This window comes from Danio rerio, chromosome 4 (genome assembly GCF_049306965.1).
Source record: "Danio rerio strain Tuebingen ecotype United States chromosome 4, GRCz12tu, whole genome shotgun sequence".
Classification (NCBI taxonomy): domain Eukaryota; kingdom Metazoa; phylum Chordata; class Actinopteri; order Cypriniformes; family Danionidae; genus Danio; species Danio rerio.
The window spans coordinates 38,252,501-38,276,410 of NC_133179.1; the positions used below are offsets into that span (position 1 = coordinate 38,252,501).

At 38.5% G+C, this 23,910-nt stretch overlaps 2 protein-coding genes across 2 annotated transcripts in view; both read left to right on the forward strand.

The window, feature by feature from the left end:
• Window positions 1-1,342, forward strand: part of LOC137491160 (uncharacterized) — a 9,315-nt gene extending 7,973 nt beyond the window's left edge. The window contains exon 6 of the mRNA XM_073947700.1: window positions 1-1,342. This exon is cut by the window's left edge and continues 891 nt beyond it. The gene's annotated coding sequence lies outside the window, so the exon portion shown is untranslated.
• A 4,285-nt stretch (window positions 1,343-5,627) lies between these two features.
• Window positions 5,628-23,910, forward strand: part of LOC137491115 (NACHT, LRR and PYD domains-containing protein 3-like) — a 43,390-nt gene continuing 25,107 nt past the window's right edge. The window contains exons 1-5 of the mRNA XM_068220210.2: window positions 5,628-5,695; window positions 6,811-6,922; window positions 7,235-7,339; window positions 14,559-14,666; window positions 15,045-15,129. Coding sequence (XP_068076311.2) covers window positions 6,879-6,922; window positions 7,235-7,339; window positions 14,559-14,666; window positions 15,045-15,129 — 342 coding nt within the window. The 5' untranslated portion in view covers window positions 5,628-5,695; window positions 6,811-6,878. The remainder of the gene's footprint in view (window positions 5,696-6,810; window positions 6,923-7,234; window positions 7,340-14,558; window positions 14,667-15,044; window positions 15,130-23,910) is intronic.

Genomic DNA, 23,910 nt, shown 5'->3' on the forward strand with positions numbered 1-23,910 from the left:
TCATGTTTATCATCTGTTCTGTTTCTTCTTGTGGTGAGGAGAGCAAGTTTTGCTTGAGCAGCTGAACAGTGAATGAGCCGCCATTTCAGTCTGTGTCTCTGACTATCGCCAGATCCAGAAGAAACTTACACTGAGTCCAAATCTGTCCACATTACAGGAAAACTCTGCTCCACATATCAAACTATTGTGTTCAGCGTCTACACTCTAGATAGCCATGAAGATCCACAGTCTCTCCATGTGCACAGAAGAGAAACTCGTCATGGACACTAGTGAACAACACATATGAAGCGTTCACTGCCACAATCCCCTGCAGAATCTTCCATTGTAAATCCCCAACACGTTTGGTCAATGGTGCTTTACACAAAACTCTCCACACTGCTTTCCCCCTACAGCATCATCACATATCCATTCCTTCTGTTCATCTGCCTTTGCCTTCTCTCTGATCCCGAATAATCATCAGGATATCAGACGTGTGTTTGGACATGATGTGCTCTCTTCAACATGCAGCTGTTGTCTTCATTCTGCAGGCTGTTCGCTCTGGCAGTGGCTCAGATATGTGTGCGCTGGCCTATAATAAACAGCAGAGTTCTTCTGCAGTCAGGTGATGTGCTCCATCAGGCACAGTCGTCTCAATAGTATCCTGAAGTGTGCTGTGCCCGATGTGTTCAGATCTTGTAGTGTGCGCACGTTGAAGAGTTGAGAGAATATAAGGGTCATTCCTGGCGTTGGCTAATATTTCAGCTTGAGCAAACTCATGTTAAAAAGTGTGTTGATGATATTGTTAATAGCCTACATAATGAGGCACAATTGAAGCGTTCACAACATCATCTTTTCCCAACTCAGGCATTAAAGCTTTATATTATTTTCTCTTTTATTCTTATTTGCACAGCCGTTATTCTCAACCCCGTAACGGACTAAACTGAGTTTAATAATAGCATTTCACAAAGCTTTTGCTGTAAAACCAACATTTCCCTGTTGCTCATGTGTGCCTCAAACCAGTTTAATGGCTAAAACATCACATTTCTGAGGAGTTTTACATTCAGATGTGATTTAATTACAATTATAAAACTTTTGCACCTGTGCTCTCTTCATTTCTCTAAAAAAGCTTTAACTTTAGATGTCTTACCCAAACCACATGTTCACAATGTCAGGCTTAACATGGCGGCTGGTCCTCAGCAAGACGTTTTTCTATATTTATTTGTTTCTCTTAAACAATCTGAATATCACAGGGCGGAGAATACAGTGACGGGGGTGAAGACCGTAACAGGGTTGAGGAGACACTTTCATTTCAATGTTAATTTGTTTTAATTCATGTGAAATTAAATCTAAGACTAAACCAAAACACTTATTTATTTCAGTAAAACATTTAGGCATTGATCACACTGAGATGACATTAAACTTCATTAAACCAAACTACAGTCAGAATTCAGAACAGTGAAGTGCTGCAGGTAACTGGAGCGTTAGTAACCTTTACAAATGCTGATAAAGGCCTGTGTTCCCAAATATACTGCTGAACAGAACCTACAGTGAACAGCAGCAACAGCTACATCATGACTAAACCTTTATTTCCTGGAACATCAAGAAAAACTGCAGCAGAAAACAGTCTTCTTAATGAAAATGCTTAATAATAATAAAAGTATACAGCCAGACGGGCTGCTCTGTGCTCTGAGTATTTCAGAAACTGCTGATCTACTGGGATTTTCATGCACAACCATCTCTAGGGGAGGAAATATCCAGTGAGTGGCAGTTCTGTGGGTGCAGATGCCTTGTTGATGCGGTCAGAGGAGAATGGCTAGACTGGTTCCAGCTGATAGAAAGGCAACAGTAACTTAAATAAGCACTCGCTACAACCGAGCTCTGCAGAAGAGCATCTCTGAACACACAACACGTCCAACCTTGAGGCGGATGGGCTACAGCAGCAGAAGACCACCAGGGATTCCTAAACCTTTTGACAGCTGAAGCCTCTTTATCTGTAATATTAATATAAATTCTGCCCTTAATGACCCCCTCTCTAACGTTGGCTAATTGTCACATGACAGAGATGAACAAATGAACTGTTTACATAATTAAAGTCTTTTTTTTACTTCACATGTTCTGATTTGATCAGCTTTAACTCATGATGAAACTCGTGACACATTCAATATAAAATCTGCTGCTGATACGGGCGCCATGTCTGAGATAAGATTGTGTCACAGTTACAGAGAAAACACTGCTTCAAATATTCTCACAGTGACTAAATAAAGTTATTGTCAGTATATATTTACTGAAATGTTCTTGATAAATTAGGAGAAAATCTCAATCCTGTTACAAGTTTACAACCCTGAAACAATGAGATGTGTGACGGGGTTGAGTGTGATGGGTTGAGTTACTGAAACAAAATGGCCGCTGCTCCTCGTGTGGTTTAAAAGAGAAGGCCCACATGACAGCAGTTAAACTAGAATATGTCATATTGTTTAGAAATTTACAAACAATTATACTCCATCTTAGTTTTACGTTACAGGGTTGAATTGTTATGCTTGACCGTACCCTTCCTAATCATAATAAACCTCAAATAATGTAAATAAATGACAATATATCTCACCTTCTTTTCCACCGTGCTGTTAAAGAGAGCTGAATGATGTCACTTCCTGTCTGTGATGTAATAATACATAAATATAAATTGCTATAGGTGGAACAATGCTAACGTAATAGGGTTGAGTTTATATTGAGGGATGTAACTATGTAACTTTGTAGCCTGTTTTTCATTTTTTTTTAAATCTTATTTTTAATTTTATTTTTATTTATCACAAGAAAATAACTCAAGTAAATAGTTGTAATACTGAAAAAAAATGTAGACACTGTGTGTATTTGATTAATTTGTTTCTACATGCAATTTCAGAGAAGTGCCTCGGGGACATGACAGATAGCTTTGGTTTGTGACAGAAATGTTGAAAGTTCTCCCAGTTCTTCTTCTTTCCCACCACACATTTATGCATGTGTAAATAATGCTCCATAGTTCCACAATCATTCCTCTGACTGTTAAATCACATGTAAATCTCTTATAACCTCATTCACTTACTGCTTCAAGAAATCCAAGAGGCGAGGGCTGGGACAAATGCAGTGTTTAGTTTACATCCACTAACATGGCCAGCAGGCCTCACTGATCTGGGCTACATCACTGTGTAAATGTTTTCTGCATTGGGTTGAATTTATTTGAACCCTTTCAGAAACACATGGAGTCAGATGTGCTTCAGGCATTAGTGATGAGCCAGTCTAGTTCAAACACAATGACTCTGTGCTAGAAGACTGAGTAACTGTCTTACTTCTGTCCTCACAGAGAAAACTGAACAGAATGCCACAAACTTAAAGCAGGACTTCCAGGACTGAGAGAAATAAACAACTATTAACTGAAGTGAAAGCACAAGCGGCCGGCACTTCTGTTGACATACAGTACATGAAGGGCTCTGTCCGTGAGAGCAATAGCCTTGACCCCCCACTTCTGTGTTCTGCTCAGTTGCTTCAGCTCTTCTGTGACTTTTCTTGACGACTCAGCATCATTCTACACTTTTTATTCAAGCGAGCTTCCCCTGAAAGAAGATTTTATTAGTTTTTATTTAAGGCTTGGTGCTTTCTGTCCAGCCAATATGTGTCCAGATGCAGTTTAATGTACATGTCGACTGAACTCCTTCAGCATGAACCCCATCAAAATAAGCGGAGTCAGCAGTGTGCTCTTCCTTCTGAAACATTACTCCATGCTATTTAAGTTTAATGTATTTATAATTGATTTATTTCATGAAAATGTTATTTATGAAAGTGTTTTTACCTTTTCTGTTAGATTAATACGATGAACTTTAAACACTGACAGTTCTGAGCTTTAATGGCAACAAACTGCAACCAACAGTTCTGGTTCAGGGTTTAGTGGCGGCTTTCTGAAGTGGAGCGAGGAAAATGTCCAGAACACATCAGCTGACACCCGATCTCAATTCAGTTGAGAAATTCAAGAAATGTACAGTCGCCTCAGAGATCTAATGAAGCTGGAATATATTTATTATTCATTCATTCATTTTCTGTTCGGTTTAGTGCCTTTATTAATCAGGGGTCACCACAGCGGAATGAACCGCCAACTTATCCAGCACATGTTTCATGCAGCGGATGCCCTTCCACATGCAACCCATCTCTGGGAAACATCCATACACACTCATACACTACTGACAATTTAGCCTACCCAATTCACCTGTACCTGTAATCTTTCCATTGTGGGGGAAACCGGAGCACCTGAAGGAAACCATGCAAATGCAGGGAAAACACACAGAAAAAGCAACTGACCCTGCCGAGGCTCGAACCAGCGAACTTCTTGCTGTGAGGCGACAGCACTACCTACTGCGCCACTGTGTCGCCTTCTCGGAAATCTTATATGCATAAACGTAAATATATTAAATGTGACCTCCTGTACTTTTATTTTGCCATCCCAGCGCTCACCCTGGGGCTGATGTGTTCAGACTCAGCATCAGTTGAACATCTTTAATCAGCCGCAGGTCATCTAGAGGAGCTTTAACACATGAGCTGTTCACACTTCTGTATGGTCTATATCAGAAAGAGGGACGGTTGAGTTCTGCTGGAGACCTGCACATAGAGGAACACATGGACATCAGACTGCTGATCAATCTGCACAGGAGACGATGAAGAGGAGGAAGACAGATGATGGAGGAAAAGCTGAAATAAATCTATTATCAAGGGAAATATTAAGACAGAATGATGAGGATTTTAGGATGAAGATAAGGAGAGACGACATTTATATAACATTAAAATATTAGTGGAGACAAAGAAACGTGTGTAAGTAACAGAGAGGAGGAAGTGATGTGAACTAGACTGAGGTGAGGACACACTCGACTAAACTAAACACTGACATTAATGGAGTTCAGGAACAGGATTAATGTGGAGACTGTAGAGTTCTAGAGAACATGTTCGATTTGATGGAGGACATATGCAAGAGAACAGTAAAGTGGCTGCAATGCAGTACTGGGAAACACCCACACAGTCTCACATTTACACACAGATCAGGGTAAATTAAGTGAAGCTGAAGTCAAAACTATAATAAAGATACAGACAGAGAGTATGAGGCAGGAATACTGGGGTATAAATGACTCAGGAAGACATCTGTATACAATCCAATGGTGTATCTGTGAAGGAAGAGAAATGGGGAATAATCGGAGTGAGGAAATGGTCATAACCGCCTCACATACAGGACTAAACAAGACACTGTGTTTATAGAGAAGCACACACATGACTTATACTCACATTGTAATCAGTGTGAAACATGTGCAGCATGTAATAATGTCAAGATTATCAATACAAAAGACAAATATTAAGAGAAGTATTTATTAGATATAATCTTACATTTACTCTGGATTATATACTAGAGTCAACATATGGAAGCTACAATAATTCATGTCTGAAAGAATCTGGTCTGTTAAAAAAAAATACAATTTTAACCGGATTTCTTTGTTTAATCAGCGATTTATTTGATTTATTTCCCTTGAATTTATGGTGAGATTTTCCCCGTCTCTCTCCATGTTAGAATCAGCCAGTCCAGCAGGAGGCGGTGAAGCACATTATAGTTTGACAACCGCCAAAATACTGAAGAATTTGACAAACCGAAAGCGTCAAAGAGCTCACATCGTGTTCCTGGTGCACAAGAACGTCTGTACTTCTGTATGTGAGTTTAACACTTCTACATTAAGCTGATTTGTGGAGATGATGAAGGGGTTTATATGTGTATAAGCGTGTTTATAAGCGTGATTTATAGCACTGTCTGCTCCTGAAGCTCAAAGCCTTAAACACCGATTAAACACGTCCAAACACGGTCATTTGAACAATATAATGGGTCATTTGTATCTCTTGAATGTGTTTGTGCTTTTCTATATCAGGTTGACTCGATAATTTCAGCTCATTCAGCACAAAATAAACTTTAAACAGAGTCAGGAAATCGAAAGTGAAAGCAGAGCTTCCGTTAACCGGAAGAATGCGGTTGATCTTTAAACTGCATTTAACTGTCCTCATCATTTCTTCCTCAAGCAAATGTGTAAATATTAGATCTGTTCAACATTATTGTTAATTGCTTTGGCATATTTATCTGACGTTTTCCTGGCTTGCAGTAGTCGACCAAAAAGCTATTTAGTTTCTTGTATGTACACTAGCAGTGTAATTTACTGCCATGTGAAGGGACGCCACCTGAAATCATAGAGGTAAAGTTAGTTTTATATTCGCACATTCGTTCATTTAGAAGTCTCTATATTGTTTACCATGTTACTTTGAATATTCAATAGGAATTAGCATGCAAGTGTGACTTGAAAACAACATTAACACTGTTTATTTGACTGTGAACAATGTTGTACTTTGATAGTCATTGAGTGCTAATATGATTTCACTATTTAGAGTTTGCAAATAATACTTTAAAGAAATTATATTATTAAGGGGAAAGTCCGAATGTGTGAATATAAAACCAACTTTATCTCTATCCTGAAATCTTGCCTAGGGCGCCAAATTGGTTGGGGCCGGGCCTGCTGGTAACGTATCAATACTAACTAACTATTAACTAAGCAAATAAATAAATAAAATAATAAGTTAATAGCTGTCTAAAGCAGAAATTATCGTGACAGACAAACTGCAGTAATGTTAATCATTTTATTTATATATGCTGTGAATGCAGTGAGATGACTGAGACTCAGTTTGTGGTGTCCCTCATCATGTGGTCTGTTTGAGTGTGGTGTTATTAGTGAAGTGAGCATTGATTGCTATAAAGTGTGCATCTCAGTATATTGTCATCTCCAGGTGATGGTCAGTGGCTGATTGTTTCCTCAAAGCTCTGCTAATGTCTGCATTGGTGTTTTAGCTGCAGTATGGCAGAGGAGCGAGTAAAGGACTCTCTCTCAGAGAAACACAGGTATTGACTCTGTTTTTACACCATTATTTCAACACTTTCTCTGAAGAACAAAGACCAACAACAATGATCTTATTTGTGTAGCTATTGTCTGATCAAATGATGAACAAAGCTTCAGTTTACAGCTTCAGCAAATGTGTTCAGATCATTCTAGATTACAGACAGCTCGATCTGGTGACCTGATCAGACAGACCTTCAGTCAACTATTAGTTTGTGCTGAATTAAACTGAACAAACTCATATTTGTCTGATAATCTCTTGTAAAGGAGACTGAAGTTTGTCCTGCAGTTTATTCCTCTGGTGTGTTTGTGTTTAGTGTGAGATCAGGATCATGTGTGTCCAACTTTGTGTCTCTGAAGAGTGGCCGGTCAAAAGGTGAACCACCAGACTTCAGAGAGAAAACACCATCATCAGTCCAAAGGTATGTTGTGTTGTACATTATTGCTCACTCATGGACTGTTTCAGGATTTGCTAGAACATTTTATTATATTTACACAATGCTTTAAAGGCTTGATGTTCAGCATTTATTAAAAAATTATATCCCAAAGACAAGGTGAAGATCAAAGCAAACACAGAAAAATCCAAGTAACAAGATGGCAGACAAATCGTCACCCTGGAGTTATAAGGTTCTCTCTGCGTTCTGAACGATTTTGACAAATTGAGCTTTAAAGTTTTTGCATTCCATAGTAAACAGTTTGTGTGTGACATTTTTTTTTTTTTTAAATAAAGTCTTAAAATGTCAATGACTTATAAAAAACATCCCATAATGTAAATAAGTTGTCCTTTAATTTTAAATTAAAGGGCCATGAAACCCCCTCGTTTCAGCAGGGTGTTTTCACACCTCTACTTTGGAAAAAGTCAGAAAAGTGGGCGTGTCCAGCTCTGTTTAGGGGGGAGTGTCGGAGGAACTAAAGTGGGAGGGTGTGGGAGTGTTTATTTGGGCACGCGCGAGTTTCAGTCAAAATACACACACATGAGAAAGTAATGGTGTTTAACTTACATGGACATCTATAGTCGAATTATTTGCCAAATTATTAAATGTTGGACTTTAACTGCAGTTTGGCTCTTTCATTCAGGGAATTCATTCATGTCTCTCGCGACAAACGAGATATTTGATTCAAGGAACTGCTGTAAGCGTGTATTTTTCATGCAATGTTTGATACCGCACGGCGAATGAGAGAAAAAAAAACTCTGCATTTCCCGGAAACTTAGATGCACACGGCAGGTAGCGTCAGAAAGCCGCGTGTGTTATTCCGGTCACAAAATGCGGTGCTATGTTTGCACTCAGTGCAATAGTTAACTTAATTCGATACGAACAAACTGAATAAACAAAGAGCCCTGGTCGCTCACTTACCAAATCTGTAGAGACAGGACAAATCACCAGCAACTAGAGCCGCGTCATTATGAAGAGAAGACTACAAGTGAATCCGGATTTCAGCGTTTGCAGATGAGAACAGCTCTCAGGTAAACAATAATCCTCCTTAGACACGTAAGTTATTGTTGTCGAGCGTCGCATACACTGTAATCCACACGTGATCCAGCTGAGCTCTCACAGAGAGAAAATGAAAACGAAGCTTAATGGCAGCAAACTATAAAAGCAACACTTCACGCTTGTTTTGCCAACACAACGTGGCGTCTCTGTGGCGTAAACGCTGTGACAGTAATGAATATTAATGAAGTTGCACAATAGAGCGCGCTGATTGGTTTGAACCAAGCCTTACTCATGCATTAATGCATCACACTGTAAGACGTAATAAGACTCACTCTGGCACAGACGCCCAGTTTGCACGCTGGAATACACACTATTTTGTCATGACCGTGACGCAGCTTCAAAAATTCGTTTCAAACAGGAAGTACGAATTTGCTTGAAATAACGCAAAAACAAACAATTTACACTTTTTAGTGAAATATAGGTGTCCTAATAGTGTTTTTAGCAGTGTGGGACACATATACGACTGTGAACATTTAAAAAAATGTGTTTTGGTGTTTCGTGACCCTTTAACAAAAATGTCGGATAGAACTAGGGCTGGGCGATTATTATTATTTTTTTTTCGATTAAATCAAATTTATGTTTTAAGACTATTTAATTTTATATTTAATCGAGGTATCGTGATTTTTTTCATAAAAATATTAGATACATTATAATTGCACCAAAGTGCTTTGGTTCACTCTCTGTATGAAGCAGGTCACACACAAGAAGCACCGCTCAACGACGTGCAGCACCATGTATTTTAGAATTCTTAACACAGTTTTCTATCAGGGAAAACACACCGGCGCCGCAATTCAGGGCGCCCAGCCACGACTCAGGACGCAGTTCATATTTCATCCGAGCCACAGAGCGCCATCTGATTAGTTTCATGTTAAATATCATGCGAATGTGCGCGTCTGGTGTGTGATTCTTTAAACTGTCATGTGTGCTCTGTGTCGTGACCTGCTTGACTGACTGTCTGGGTTTCAATCATGGTAGTGACGGACTGAACACAGAGACTGGACAGCCTAATCAAATCATTTATTTAACCCAATTTATTAATTTAACCCAATGCATGAAGTTGTGGGCATGCATCGCAGAGCTGGTGCAAATACAACAAATACAAGCATTTAAGTGTCTTCAGTTGTGTATTTTTCTTTTGTTAATACCCTTTGCATCAAATGCGCTTTGGTCCACTCTCTCATGCTACTCCACCACTGCGAGGGGATTTACAATCAGACTAATGCAAAAAGTAAAACCTTTCATGACTTCATGCTTCACTAAGTCACGTCTGTGTGGATTGTCAAGACATATTCCCTCATCAAGTCAATAAACTCAATCTCAACATGTACGAAGGATGTAAAAACCTGAAATGTGAAAAACGGCACCGATCTTAGTTCGAACAGCACTGTTCTGTTGGTTTGAACACGAGCAGAGGTGAGCAGTTGTAGCAGTGAAAGTACCCGCCCCCATGACGTTATTTAGCGGACCTAGTTGAAATCCAGACATGCAGGCAGGCAGCATAATACAGAGAGTGGAGCAAAGCGCATCAAATGATCGGTATTTAAAAGGGAGAAAGAAGAAAAATAGATTAAATAGATTATTTTATATTAGACACACATCTGGTGCTTGTATTTGCTCCTGCTATACGTCCACAACTTCACACATTGGGTTAAATTAGGCTTTACAGTTTTTATGTTCAGTTCCTTTCTTCTACAGTATCTTTTTTAAGAAAAAGGCAGCAGCATTACAACCTGACATTCAATCAGAAGAAGACAAAGTCAAAGCCGAGCTGACAGACAATCTTTCCTTGGCTCAGCAAAACTTGCAAAAAATACCTCTGTATTCCCACAACTGCAATATTTACACAAATATTTTTATTCAAATCTTCTGCAACAATATTTAACTCGTGAATTTGTTTTGCATTTATTTACACCTTGTTGACCAGTTTATGTATGGCATGGCCATTAAAAATACAATGTTTCTTAACCAGATGGTGTTTCCAGTTACTTATAAAGAGAATGTTACTTCAGTCATGTTATTGTAATGTTTTAGGTTGACTAGTTACACAATAAAAAAAATCTAAATCATGAATCGTGAATCGGTCAAACTTTATAAAAAAACCTAGATTTTTATTTTTGCCATATCGCCCAGCCCTAGATAGAACCTTATAATTCTAAAGTGACGATATTACAAAAAAAATCCCCAGAACAGAGAGACAGAGATGCAAACACAACGGGCCTCATTAATTAATGCGATGTAGAAACGAGCGCAGATATGAGCGTAAACATCAATCCATGACCATATTCATGTATGATCAATGAAACATTCTTATACAGACAAGCTAATCGTACAGAATGAAAAGGTTTAATTCACTACCGCACTCTTAAATATTCACACTTTAGATGACTCACCCCTAGAGTTTATGACGGGGATGAAGATAACCTGACCAAAAAGAAAAAAGGAATGAATGTGTAAATTTTAGCTGTCTTATCATGCAAACGGTTGATTTATATTATATGCTCACCGGCCACTTTATTAGGTACACCTGTCCAACTGCTCGTTAACACAAATTTCTAATCAGCCAATCACATGGCAGCATGGTTGTTGCTGCCAGACGGGCTGCTCTAAGTATTTCAGAAACTGCTGATCTACTGGGATTTTCATGCACAACCATCTCTAGGGTTTACAGAGAATGCTCCGACAAAGAGGAAATATCCAGTGAGCGGCAGTTCTGTGGGCGCAAATGCCTTGTTAATGAGGCCAGAGGTCAGAGGAGAATGGCCAGACTGGTTCCAGCTGATAGAAAGGCAAAAGTAACTCAAATAAGCACTCGATACAACCAAGGTCTGCAGAAGAGCATCTCTGAACACACAACACTTCCAACCTTGAGGCAGGTGGGCTACAGCAGCAGAAGACCACACCGGGTGCCGCTCCTGTCAGCTAAGAACAGGAAACTGAGGCTACAATTCACACAGGCTCACCAAAACTGGACAATAGAAGATTGGAGAAACGTTGCATGCTCTGATGAGTCTCCATTTCTGCTGACACATTTGGATGCTTGACTCAGAATTTGGCCTCAACAACATGAAAGCATGGCTCCATCCTGCCTTGTATCAGTGGTTCAGGCTGGTGGTGGTGGTGTAATGGTGTGGGGGAGATTTTCTTGGCACACTCTGGGCTCATTAGTACCAATTGAGCATCGTGTCAACTCCACAGCCTACCTGAGTATTGCTGCTGACCATGTCCATCCCTTTATGAGCACAGTGTCTCCATCTTCTGATGGCTACTTCCAGCAGGATAATGCACCATGTCATAAAGCTTAATCATCTCAGACTGGTTTCTTAAACATGACAATGAGTTCACTGTACTCAAATGGCCTCCACAGTCACCAGATCTCAATCCAATAGAGCAGCTTTGGGATGCGTTTATACAACAGTGTGACAGCATGATCATGTGTATATAAAAAAGAAAATCAAACACGGTGAGTCTAAAACTCTTTTGTATGAGGAACTACTTTCTTCTGCAGCTGATGTCAGAACAACAGAAACCGTTTCTACTTCACTAGTGTCACTTTTATAGTAATTTAGTGTTTGAATGATTCTCTAGTGTACTGTCTAAAGAGATGGTAAAACAGCTGATTTTGCTCACATTTAAGATTATAAGGCTGAACGGCTGCCATCAGTTTACAGAGATTTCTCAGTATTTCTCCGTTGTCAGGAGATCATAATAATTATCCCCAAACAAGCTAAAGCAGCTCAAATACTACCAGATTACTGTTGTGTTTGCGTAAGGAAAAATGCTAAACACATGCGGGCATTTCTTCTTTCATTCTGATTACTGATTTAGTCTGCAGTGATGAAAACAGAAGACTCATTAAAAGCAAGCAGACTTTAACTGCAGTTCAACAGTTTCACTTTAAGTCATGAACATTTCATTCATGCCCCCGTGATAAACTGGGCTATTAGACGCAAATAAGGAGTGAGGACTGGCAAGAGTGTTATGGATTTTAATAACGCACGCCGAATGGAGAGAAAAAAACTTCCGCATTTCTTGGTGTGTGTGTGCGCTTGCGGTCCTTTACTGACAGCCGTGTGTGTGAATCTTGGCGGAAATTATATTGAAAAGTCCTACATGACGGTAATAGTCTGATGGCGGTGTTTACTTTAGTAATGCCACTAATATTTGCATACTCCACATGTATTAATCCCATTTCTGTTTAGTTCAGTTATGACTTTAGTCGCATTAAGGTCATCAAAAATCTCTGTTTACGGTTCCAGAATCAGTTTTTGTAGGGCTACAGTTTAACATTCATGTTTAACTGAATAAACAGTGAGTAAACACAAGTAAATCTTATTGAACATCATTTATTTTCATCACCAATTATCAGTGTAGAACAGTTCCTCAAGCAGTTTGTGATGCAGTTTGGAAACAGGAGATGAGCCCCTGGTCTAATGCTCCACCTGGCTCAAAGACTTATTATTTGGGTAGCACCATAGACTGTAAAATATATGGACGTAGTGTCCGTGACGTCACCCATTGGTTTCTAAAGAGCGCAAAAGAAGCCACAAGTAGGCACGGCCAACCGTCGCCATTTTGTTCGCACGTCATCACACCCACGGCGGGATACCAAACAAGGGCAAAGAGGCGGAGAGAGAGCGGAGCTACAGACACCTGCTGGCATTTAGTTTGGACCTGGTTCAGACACACTTTACTTTGGGAGAACGCTTAATACTTCATCACCTGCGACTTGCTTGTATTCTGACCACTTGTGCTTGGTTGTACACTATATCATTCAAGTGTTTAGACTTGTAAAAACACTACTGTAATACATTGAGCCACTAAACATTGCTCTTATGACGTTTTTCAACAGGAGGAAAACGCAAATTACTTCCAAACACTTCAGCTCTAGTCTGTGTTAGTTACTGTAAGACTATTGATAAAATCCAGCATAACACTGTATGACAACGCTTCAGATGACTGTTCTAGAGCCTACAGCTAATCAATCCGTCAGATTCTGGAGTGCATTACAGCTCTAAATATAAACATAAACGATAAAGGATCTTAAATAAAACAAATACATGTATAAAGGTGGTATATAAGTATATAACTTTACTCACATGGGAAACGGAGGCCACGTGAATGGTTTGTGAGCACAATTAAGTGCACTCAGCATGCCATCTAATAATTGTGGGAAAATAAATTGTAGTCTAAAAGGCAGTTGACAGTGTAAAGCCACATAAAACAACACAGAAATACGATAAATATGCTGAGTTCAGTGGCTAATCTGCAGGATTTTGCTGAGGTGACGTGACCTACGAGACCTAGCTGTCACTCAAGTGGCCACTCCCTTAATTATGCAAACTTACTATAACTTAATATAAAGGAAACGGATGAGTTATAAAAAAATTCACCCCCCTCACAGTTGTCATGAAGGGTATTATTAGCTGTATTAACCAAAACCTTTTTTTGTACCAGGCTGTAAACACCTTTTTTTCTGCTGAAAAGTTGGCCATTCTAACAGTGGGCTCAATTGAAATTTGCTCTTTTTTGGAGCCAGGAGCGGCCAGGACTAGCGGAATTTCGGATGAATTGCAGTTTTAGTTACTTCCGTATTGGCTTCCTGAGGGAGAGCGGGAGGTTGCCGCTTGGGTAGCACACATATTCTGAATGCCTTCGGCAGAAGAGCCATTTTAATGTAGATTAATTCAGAGATTGAAAATTTTCTCTGTCTTCCATGTGAGTGTTTAACAATAAATCTACAAGTTCAATAACTCCTGTGATCCTCTGCCTTCCTGAGAGAACTCAGGCATGACAATTTAGAGTATTCTGCCAGATTTAATTTATGAGCAAATAATGAACAATATGAAGAGTGACACAAGTAATGCTTAATTAACTACACTGAACACTGAAACTAATCTAACACACATTCAGCTGCTATAGGAAGAGGCAATACAAGTGATGAATAAAGTTATAGCACTATCTAATTGAGCTCATAAGAAATTATGAGTAATTAATCATTTATAATTCTCTATGAGCTAATTTTGCTACAAAGAGACAACCAGGAGCACAGGGGCTGATTGGAAATGAAACACTGTGCCCTCTTGTGTTCATAAGAGAGACTGCAGCAGGTGGTGACACTTTTTTTTCTCTGGTGTGTTTGTGTGTTCAGTGTGAGATCAGGATCATGTGTGTCCAGCTCAGTGTTTCTGAAGAGTGACCAGTCAAAAGGGTGGAATCCACCAAACTTCAGTGGGGAAACCCCATCATCTTCCGAAAGGTATTCAGTGTTTTACATTATTGCTCACACATGGACTGTTTTGAACATATTAGTCCAAATACATGCGCTATAGGGGAAATGAATTAACTAAAATGGCCATTTTGTGTGTGTGTGTGTGTGTGTGTGTGTGTGTGTGTGTGTGAGAGTGTATGGGTGTTTCCTAGTACTGGGTTGCAGCTGGAAGGGCAGCCACTGCATAAAACATATGCTGGAATAGTTGGCAGTTCATTGCGCTGTGGTGACCCCTGATAAATAAGAGACTAAGCTGAAGAAAAATGAATGAATATCTGTATACAGAACATGTATTATGTTCAGTGTTTGTAAGATGTATCTGTATGCGTTTGCCTCTATGATTACAGTAGTTTTATCTGTTAACAGTGATGAATATGAGTCGGCAGATTCAGGAGACGAGACTCTCTGGAGACACAAGAGCTTCACAGACAATCTCCAGTCCATCTTCCAGGTAGGAAAAACTCATTTTGAGTCATAAAATCACTGAAATAACTCCATGAAACACAGAAATATTTGTTCACAAGACCTTTGAGAACTGAATCTTGTAACCTGCATGAACTTGGCCCCATGCCTAAATAAACTTGCATAAATAGTCTTAAATAGTCTATGGAGGTCCTAAGAGGTCATGCAAAAAACATATTTTCTCTCTTGTTTTCTTGTGATCACGACTTAATTTCTCATGATTTCGACATGGCAAAAAGTTGGTTTCTAGTTATACCAACTTTTTTTTTTTGCTTTTATTTATTCATGTTATTATTATTATTATTATTATTATGTCTTTCTGGAATGATCTAATGTTTCTGCTTCTTCTAAGATGATGCACTAGACATGCATACCGCATTTTCATATCACATTATCTGCAGGGATTGACTTTTGAAAGTAATAGTAAATCACTTGCAGAAAGGACACATTAAAGCATAAGCAGATCTTTATCATTCTTCATCATCTCATTCATTCATGCAGCAGCTTATTTTGAGCTATACAGAACTGTGCTTTAAAATGGTGACGGTTGAGGGAATGTTATTGTAAACAATGAAAGATGATATTATACATGAAATATAAACATGCATGTACAATAATCATGAGTAGGGCTGGGTGATACAGTGAATATTAGCGATAATATTGGAATAATTTTGTGAACCATGTCAAATTTTAAAATATCACCCATATTGAATATTTCAATATTACGCCCCCTTAAGCATTACCATGTGCACTGGAGGCGTGTGGTGAGAGAGGGTCTTATTTAAAGGGCCATGAAACCCCCTCGTTTCAGCTGTGTGTTTTCACACCTCTACTTTGTAAAAAGTCAGAAAAGTGGGCGTGTCCAGCTCTGTTTAGGGGGGAGTGTCGGAGGAAGAAAAGCGGCTTGGTATGGGAGTGTCTATTTGGGCACGCTGAATTTCAGAGTCAAAACACACACCCACAGCGGACAATGTGACTGTGTTTACATGGACATCTGTAGTCGAATTATTTGCCAAATTATTAAATGTTGGACTTTAACTGCAGTTTGGCTCTTTCATTCAGGGAATTCATTCATGTCCCTCCCGACAAACGTGATATTTGATTCGAGGAGCTGCTCTAAGCGTGTATTTTTCATGCAATGTTTGATACCGCACGGCGAATGAGAGAAAAAAAAACTCTGCATTTCCCGGAAACTTAGATGCACACAGCAGGTAGCGTCAGAAAGCCGTGTGTGTTATTCCGGTCACAAAATCTAACACGAGGTTATAGTTTGGTTGTAACTGTTAGTGCTAACTTGTTTACACTCGGTGCAATAGTTTGTTTGATACGAATAAAATACGAACTGAATAAACAAAGAGCACTGGTCGCTCACTTACCAAATCTGTAGAGACAGGACAATCACCAGCAACTAGAGCCGCGTTTTTATTTAGAGGAGACTACAAGCGAATCTGGATCTCAGCGTTTGCAGATGAGAACAGCTCTCAGGTAAACAATAATCCTCCTTAGACACGTAAATTATTGTTGTCGCGCGTCGCGTACACTGTTAATCCACGCGTGAGTCTGCGCTCTCACAGAGAGAAAATGAAAACGAAACTTTACTGCAGCAAACTATAAAAGCAACACTTCACGCTTGTTTTGCCAACACAACGTGGCATTTCTGCCGTCTACACTGTGACAGTAATGAATATTAATGAAGTTGCACAATAGAGCGCGCTGATTGGTTTGAACCAAGCCTTACTCATGCATTAATGCAACACACTGTAAGACGTAATAAGACTCACTCAGGCACAGACGCCCAGTCTGCACGCTGGAATACAGGCTATTATGTCATGACCGTGACGCAGCTTCAAAAATTCGTTTCAAACAGGAAGTACGAATTTGCTTGAAATAACGCAAAAACAACCAATTTACACTTTTTAGTGAAATATAGGTGTCTTAATAGTGTTTTTAGCAGTGTGGGACACATATACGACTTTCAACAGCTCAAAAAATGTGTTTTGGTGTTTCGTGACCCTTTAACACATTTCTGAAATGCAGACTGGAGACGACAAACAGCACAGTAGAAACAGACGGTAGGAGATGATGAATTAGTCCCCAATAGAAACACACTCTGTAATTTCATGATGGTCACAAAACACTCTTAAAATACTTGTCATGTGATTAGCCGGCTAATGAGCTCAGAGTTCTGCTTTGCACTCTTTTCATACAGATTACTAAAATAAAGAGCATTTGTTTTCTAAATGAGTTTGCTCCTGAAGATTCAGCCGTTTTCTCTGACATGTTTGTCAGTCATGTTGACAGAAGACCCAGAAAGAGAAACGACTCCCTGTCAGTTTTACAATAACTTGTAGTTTAGTTGTGATTATGAATGTACACAAATAAAAATGATAATAACCTTTACTGTTCAGATCTGTGTTTATCTCATGAACATGATCAAAATGAGTATTTCAGCTCTTTTTAAGGAAATTGACATCATATATAACAGGGGCCTGTTTCAGAAAGGAGGTTAAGTGAAAACTCTGAGTAGTTTAACCCTGAAATGAGAGAAACTCTGGGTTTTCCGTTTCAAAATGGCAGGTTTGTCAAACTCGAGAAAGCAGGGTAAGTCAAGCCTGTTTCTAAAAGAAAGGTAACTTTAACTCAGTGTCAGTTACTGTGGTAACTTACTCTGTGAACCTAACCTGGTCAGGAGCAGGTTTTATTCTCTCAACTCAGAGTTTTTGTCGGTCTCCTCATCTTTTTCAAAGACGAAGCGGTATTTCTCGTCTTAGCCTTACGTTTCCACCCACCTATTTGAACGCTTATTTTGGAGATGCACATAAAAACGATTGACTGAAACGACATGATGCACATCACTTTGGAAAATACACATAAAAAACACGTGCATAACTGAGTAGGATAAACTATTATTCGATAGAAAAGATGCACATAAACTATGATGAAAACACTTTTACTGAACAAATAACAGAATGTGCATTAAAAAAAAGTTTGTTATAAGAGATCATATGCTGATGATAAAAATGTGTGTGAATGGATAAACCAGCAGGCTGAGCACACTGTAACACGTCTGAAACATTGTTTTTGCTCATTCATTTTAAAAAGTCTTAACCATTTCAGTATTACTGTTATTATTTTATTAATGACCTCCAGAGCATTTGCAGCGTGTCAGGAGTGTCTGTTCTCTGTGTCTCATGCCTTCAAATGCCCCTACATGTTCATTGTGTGTCAGCATTGTCTTCTGAGGCGCAGGGACATTTATTTTATTTATTTATTTATTTATTTATTTATTTATTATTTATTTATTTTTTTTATTGGAAGAATATGTACAATTACAGAATGTTTGCAAATATATAAAAAAGATCCTCCACATTTTACTTATGCAAAAAATAAATAAAAAAAATTTAAAAGAAATTATAACAAAAAATTTCCTTCTATAATTATTGGGTACAAGTGATTATATTACAACTACATGTCTGTATGTATATATACACACACATACACATATATACACACACACATACAATTTTCCCCCTTGGTCTACTAACACAATTTACAGAGTCTACATATGAATATGTAAACCATTATCTGAATTGACGGAGGAAAAAACTTATCATTACAGAAGGAAAAAACGAACAAAATATATATGCACTCAAACAAAATAGATCACAGTATGCAAACGAAAATAATACCCTATAATACCCCCCCACCCCCACCCCCCGTCAGTTTCCGTCTGTAGTGCACACCCTTAAGAAAGATTACTGAAAATGGGAGCTGCCATATGATTTAACAATATCCCCATCAAACAACTGTTCCATTTCTCCCTTCCAAGTACCTTATGAAAGGTTCCCATATTTTAAAAAAATTAGGCTTTTTATTCTGTAAATGGTACCGTATTCTTTCTAAATGGAGTGTGTTTGTGAGTTCACTGAGCCATAATTTGAAAGAGGGAGGAAGTTTATTTTTCCAGAATGTCAGAATAAGTTTTTTGGCTGTTAAAAGGCCATAAGAAATTATTTGTTGCTGAGACTTGGACAATCCAAGCTCGTGCTTTGAAACCCCAAACACAATTAAAAATTCATCTGGATCAATAGTTTGCCCTGTGATTTCAGAAAAAACTTTAAATTTTTTGCACCAAAAGTCCTGTAAGCTAGAACATAAGGCATAACTATGAAGCAGCGATGCGTCAGATATTTTGCATTTGTCACATTTTGGAGAGATGCTTTGAAAAATTTTAGAAAGCTTTGTTTTTGAGTAGTGCAATCTATGTAGAATTTTGAATTGGATAAGTTGGTGTCTGGAGTTTATGGAGCAGTTATGTATTTCTTCCAGACACTCTGTCCATGTTTTATTAGGAATCTCTGATCCTAGCTCGTCTTCCCAAAGTTTTTTGATCGTGGATGTTGTGGGCGATTGGTGGGTTTGAAGGGTGTTATATATGCGGGAAATCATTTTCTCCATACCAAAATGGTCCTTCAGACAAATGTCAAGACAGGAAGGATTGATTGTTGTGGATTTCAAGTAAGAGTGTACATAGTTCCTGACTTGCAAGAACCTAAAAAAATTACTTCTGTGAAGCTTATATTTTTCTTGGATTTCTTGAAAGGTGGCGAAAGCACCATTCTGGTAAAGATCACTAACTGTGTAAATTCCTGCATCTTTCCATTGTGAAAACCCTTTATCTAGTGTAGAAGGTATAAAGGAGGGGTTACCGGCTATTGGCATTGATAAAGATAGTGGTTCCACCTTAAAATGAGATTGGATTTGTCTCCAGGTGCGAATAACACTGTTAATAACAGGGTTGTTTCTATAAATTTCGTTTTTAGATCTTATTGGTGAAAGAATGACAGCACCAAGATCGTAAGGGGTACATTCATCCTGTTCTATCCCGAGCCAATCCAGCTGTCTAGAGTTATCATGTAGTATTATTGATATAACTCTGAGATTAGCTGCCCAGTAATAACAGCGGAAGTTTGGGAAGGCCAGACCCCCCACATTTCTAGCTTTGGAAAGGTGCACTTGTTTAATTCTGTGATTTTTGTAATTCCAAATAAAGGGCAAAGTAATTTTGTCAAGTTGTATAAAAAAAGATTTAGGGATAAACACTGGTATGTTTTGAAACAAATATAGTAGTTTTGGCAGGAAAATCATCTTAATGGCATTTATTTTACCTATTAATGAGAGGGGGAGGGTCCTCCAGAACTGAATATTTGATTTTAATTTTTCTAAGAGAGGAGTAAAGTTAGCTTCTTTTAAAAAGCTAAACTTCTTTGTCACGGTTATTCCTAAATAAGTAATTCTATCGATGGCTAATTTAAAACGAAGTGGGTAGATTTGTGAGAGGTCCTTAAGACCGACTGGCATGAGTTCACTTTTATTTAAATTAATTTTATAACCTGAGAATGAGCTAAATTCTTCAATAACTTTTAGTAAAGTTGGAATACTATTTGCAGGTTTTGTTACATATAAAAGAACATCATCAGCGTACAATGAGATTTTGTTCGTTGTGTTTTTAGTGTTAAGTCCATAAATTCTCTCGTTCGTTCGAATTGTTTCCGCTAGGGTTTCAATGGCCAGGGCAAAAAGAAGCGGGGAGAGTGGGCAGCCTTGACGTGTACCCCTAAATAAATCAAAAGGATGCGACAAAGTTCTGTTTGTGAGTATTCGTGCCCTAGAGTTTTTATATAAAGTTTTTAGCCAAGAAATGAATCTTTCCCCCAGTTGAAATTTATGTAAAAGGGCAAATAGGTAAGGCCATTCTACCCGGTCAAAGGCCTTTTCGGCATCTAAGGACAAGATCACTAGGTCAGACCGGTCTGTTTGGGAGGAGTATAGTATATTAAACAATCGACGTAGATTGTTAAAAGAGTTACGGCCAGGGACAAAGCCAGTCTGGTCAGGTTTCACTAGTTTTCCTACCAATGTGTTCATTCTGATAGCTATTGTTTTGGCTAATATTTTTTGATCCACATTAATGAGGGATATTGGCCTATACCCCTCAACCTCTTCAGGATCTTTTCCTTTTTTAGGTATAACTGTAATTACTGCTTCATTAAATGACTGGGGTAGTTGTCCCTCCTCCAGAGCTGAGGAAAACATATCAAGCATATAAGGTGTTAACAAATTGTTTAATAATTTATATACCTCACAAGGGATTCCATCAGGGCCGGGGGCTTTACCTCCTTTAAGTGACTTTATTGTATTCTTTATTTCATCTAAAGTAAAATCTGCTTCTAGAAATTCTCTATCCTTTTGATCTAGCGTTGGTAAATTACAGCTGTTTAAGAATGTTTCTACAGCCTTGGGATCCTTGTAATCACTTGAATATAGAGATTCATAATATTGTTTAAAACGATTATTAATGTCTTTGGGGGATAATGCGTAAGTCCCAGATTTTGATTTAATTCGATGTATTGCACGGTCATTTTCAAGCTTTCGTAGCTGTCTAGATAACAATTTATGTGGCTTATCACCAAACTCAAAAAAATTTTGTCTCATAAACATTATAGAATTTGAAAGCTTTTCAGATATTAATTTGTTATAGTGATATCTCAGTTTTAATATTTCTTTATATAGATCTAAAGAAGGCGTAATAGCATTCTGCTCATCTAGTTGTTTAATTTGTTTTTCCAAATCTATTAAGGTAGCTTTGTTTTTCTTATTCTTTGCCCCTTTAAATGATATAAAACAGCCTCTTAGATATGCTTTAAAAGTGTCCCACAGAAGTGAAGGAGAGATGTTTGGTTGGTTATTAGTTTCAAAAAATATTTTAAGTTGTGTTTGTAAATACTCACAGAATTTTTCATCCTTAAGTAGATAGGGGTCTGCCCGCCACAATGGTTGAGTATTACCAATTTCTGACAATTTCAGGGCAAATGTAATTGGGCTATGATCTGAGATCAGAATATTATGATAGGTGGCCTTAAAAGTGAACGGAATTAGTTTTAAATCTACCAAAAAATAGTCTATTCGGGTGTAAACATTATGAACTTGTGAGTGGAAGGAGTAATCTCTTCCAGTTGGGTTTGCTAACCTCCACACATCATTGATATTATAATTTTTAATATATGTTTTGAGCAGTTCTCTAGATTTGGATGGGGGAGCACGCTGAGTTGACGATCTGTCTAAATATGGATCTAAAACACAATTGAAATCTCCCCCTATAATTAAATTTGTGGATGAGATATCAGTGATGCGAGAAAACACATTTTGAAAGAAGCATGGATTATCAAAATTTGGTCCATAAATGTTAACCAGGGTTATTGGTGTTGAGAATATTTCTCCTGTAACAATGATAAATCTTCCCTCCTTATCAGTAATTGTGGATCTATGTTTAAATGGAACCCCCTTTCTTATTAAGATTGCAGTACCCCTGGCCTTAGATGAAAAGTAAGAAAAAAAAGACTGACTTGTCCACCTGGCTCTTAGCATCGGATGTAGATCCTTTTTAAAATGTGTCTCTTGTAGGAATATAATGTCTGTGTTCATAGATTTTAAATGACAAAGCACTTTACTACGTTTAATAGGATTATTTAAGCCCTTAACGTTCCAGGAGGCAAAATTCAGAGCTCCCACTCCCTTATCTGGCTTCATACTCAGAGCAGCTGCCATCCCATCAAGTATCTATTATTGTACCTATTTCCCCAAGTATGCACTCCCAGACGGAACCCGATTTGCCATCCCCTCCCAAAGAGAACACTTTAAAAAATATAAAAAAACAAAACAAGAACATACCTGAAAATCCAGGTTTGAGTATACATCAAACAGAATTTAGTAAAATAAACTTGGTATAAGACACGCCCAACTGGCCTTAGCTGACTAACAGGAGCTTAAGTGAACAGTTCCTTTGGTTATAATAAATGTTCGTCTGCACACGCAAACAGCTCGGTTTTTAAAAGTCCATAAAGCGAAGCGTATAAACCTTGTGAAAAAAGATTGCGTATATAAAGTATGTTAAAGGTAGAAAAGTACAGCGTTATCGATCAGCCTTGCACTGTTTGCACAGTCTCCAAGGATGTTACGGTACGTTACCCTCACCAAAATGCCGTTCTGCGTATTCAATCGCTTTGGCAGGGTCGGTAAAGTGTTTTTCTTCTCCATTGTGTGTGACCCGTAGTTTCGCTGGGTACAGAAATCCGAAACGGACGCCTGGTTGATCTCGCAGTAAATTTTTCGCTTTGTTGAAACGGGCACGCTGTTTCAGTATGGCTGGTGGGAGGTCAGGAAATATTAGAAGCTTTTCTCCCCTGAAAGTGATGATTTTTAGCTGTGCTGCTTTTCGGATGATGTCTTGCCATTCGTGACAATAATGCATCTTGACGACAAATGCCCGGGGATATGGAGTGTTATCGGAGCGATTCCTCAGGGATCTGTGAGCACGGTCAATCAAAGGCAGAGTTTCCAGAGAGAGTGCGTTCTTCAACAGGTGCGCGATAAAGTCCGTTGTTTTGTGCCCATCCTCTTCTCCTTCTTTAACATTAAGGATTCGCAAATTTTGCCTTCTACTGCGACTTTCCAGATCCGTACATTTTTCCGTAAGCTGTGTCAAGCTGCTTGTTAACCTTTCGACCTCTTTTTGTAATTGGGAAACCGCGTCGGAAGAAAAAGTTGCGCTGCGTTCAAGTTCAGCGATTGTTTTAGCTTGCTCGCTCATAGTATCTTTCATGGTGGAGATTGAGACATCCACTTCTTTCTTTATAGCCGTCAATTCTGCTCTGATAGAGATCGAGAACTGATCGATTTTTTTGTCGATAGCCTCGACTATTTCTGACTT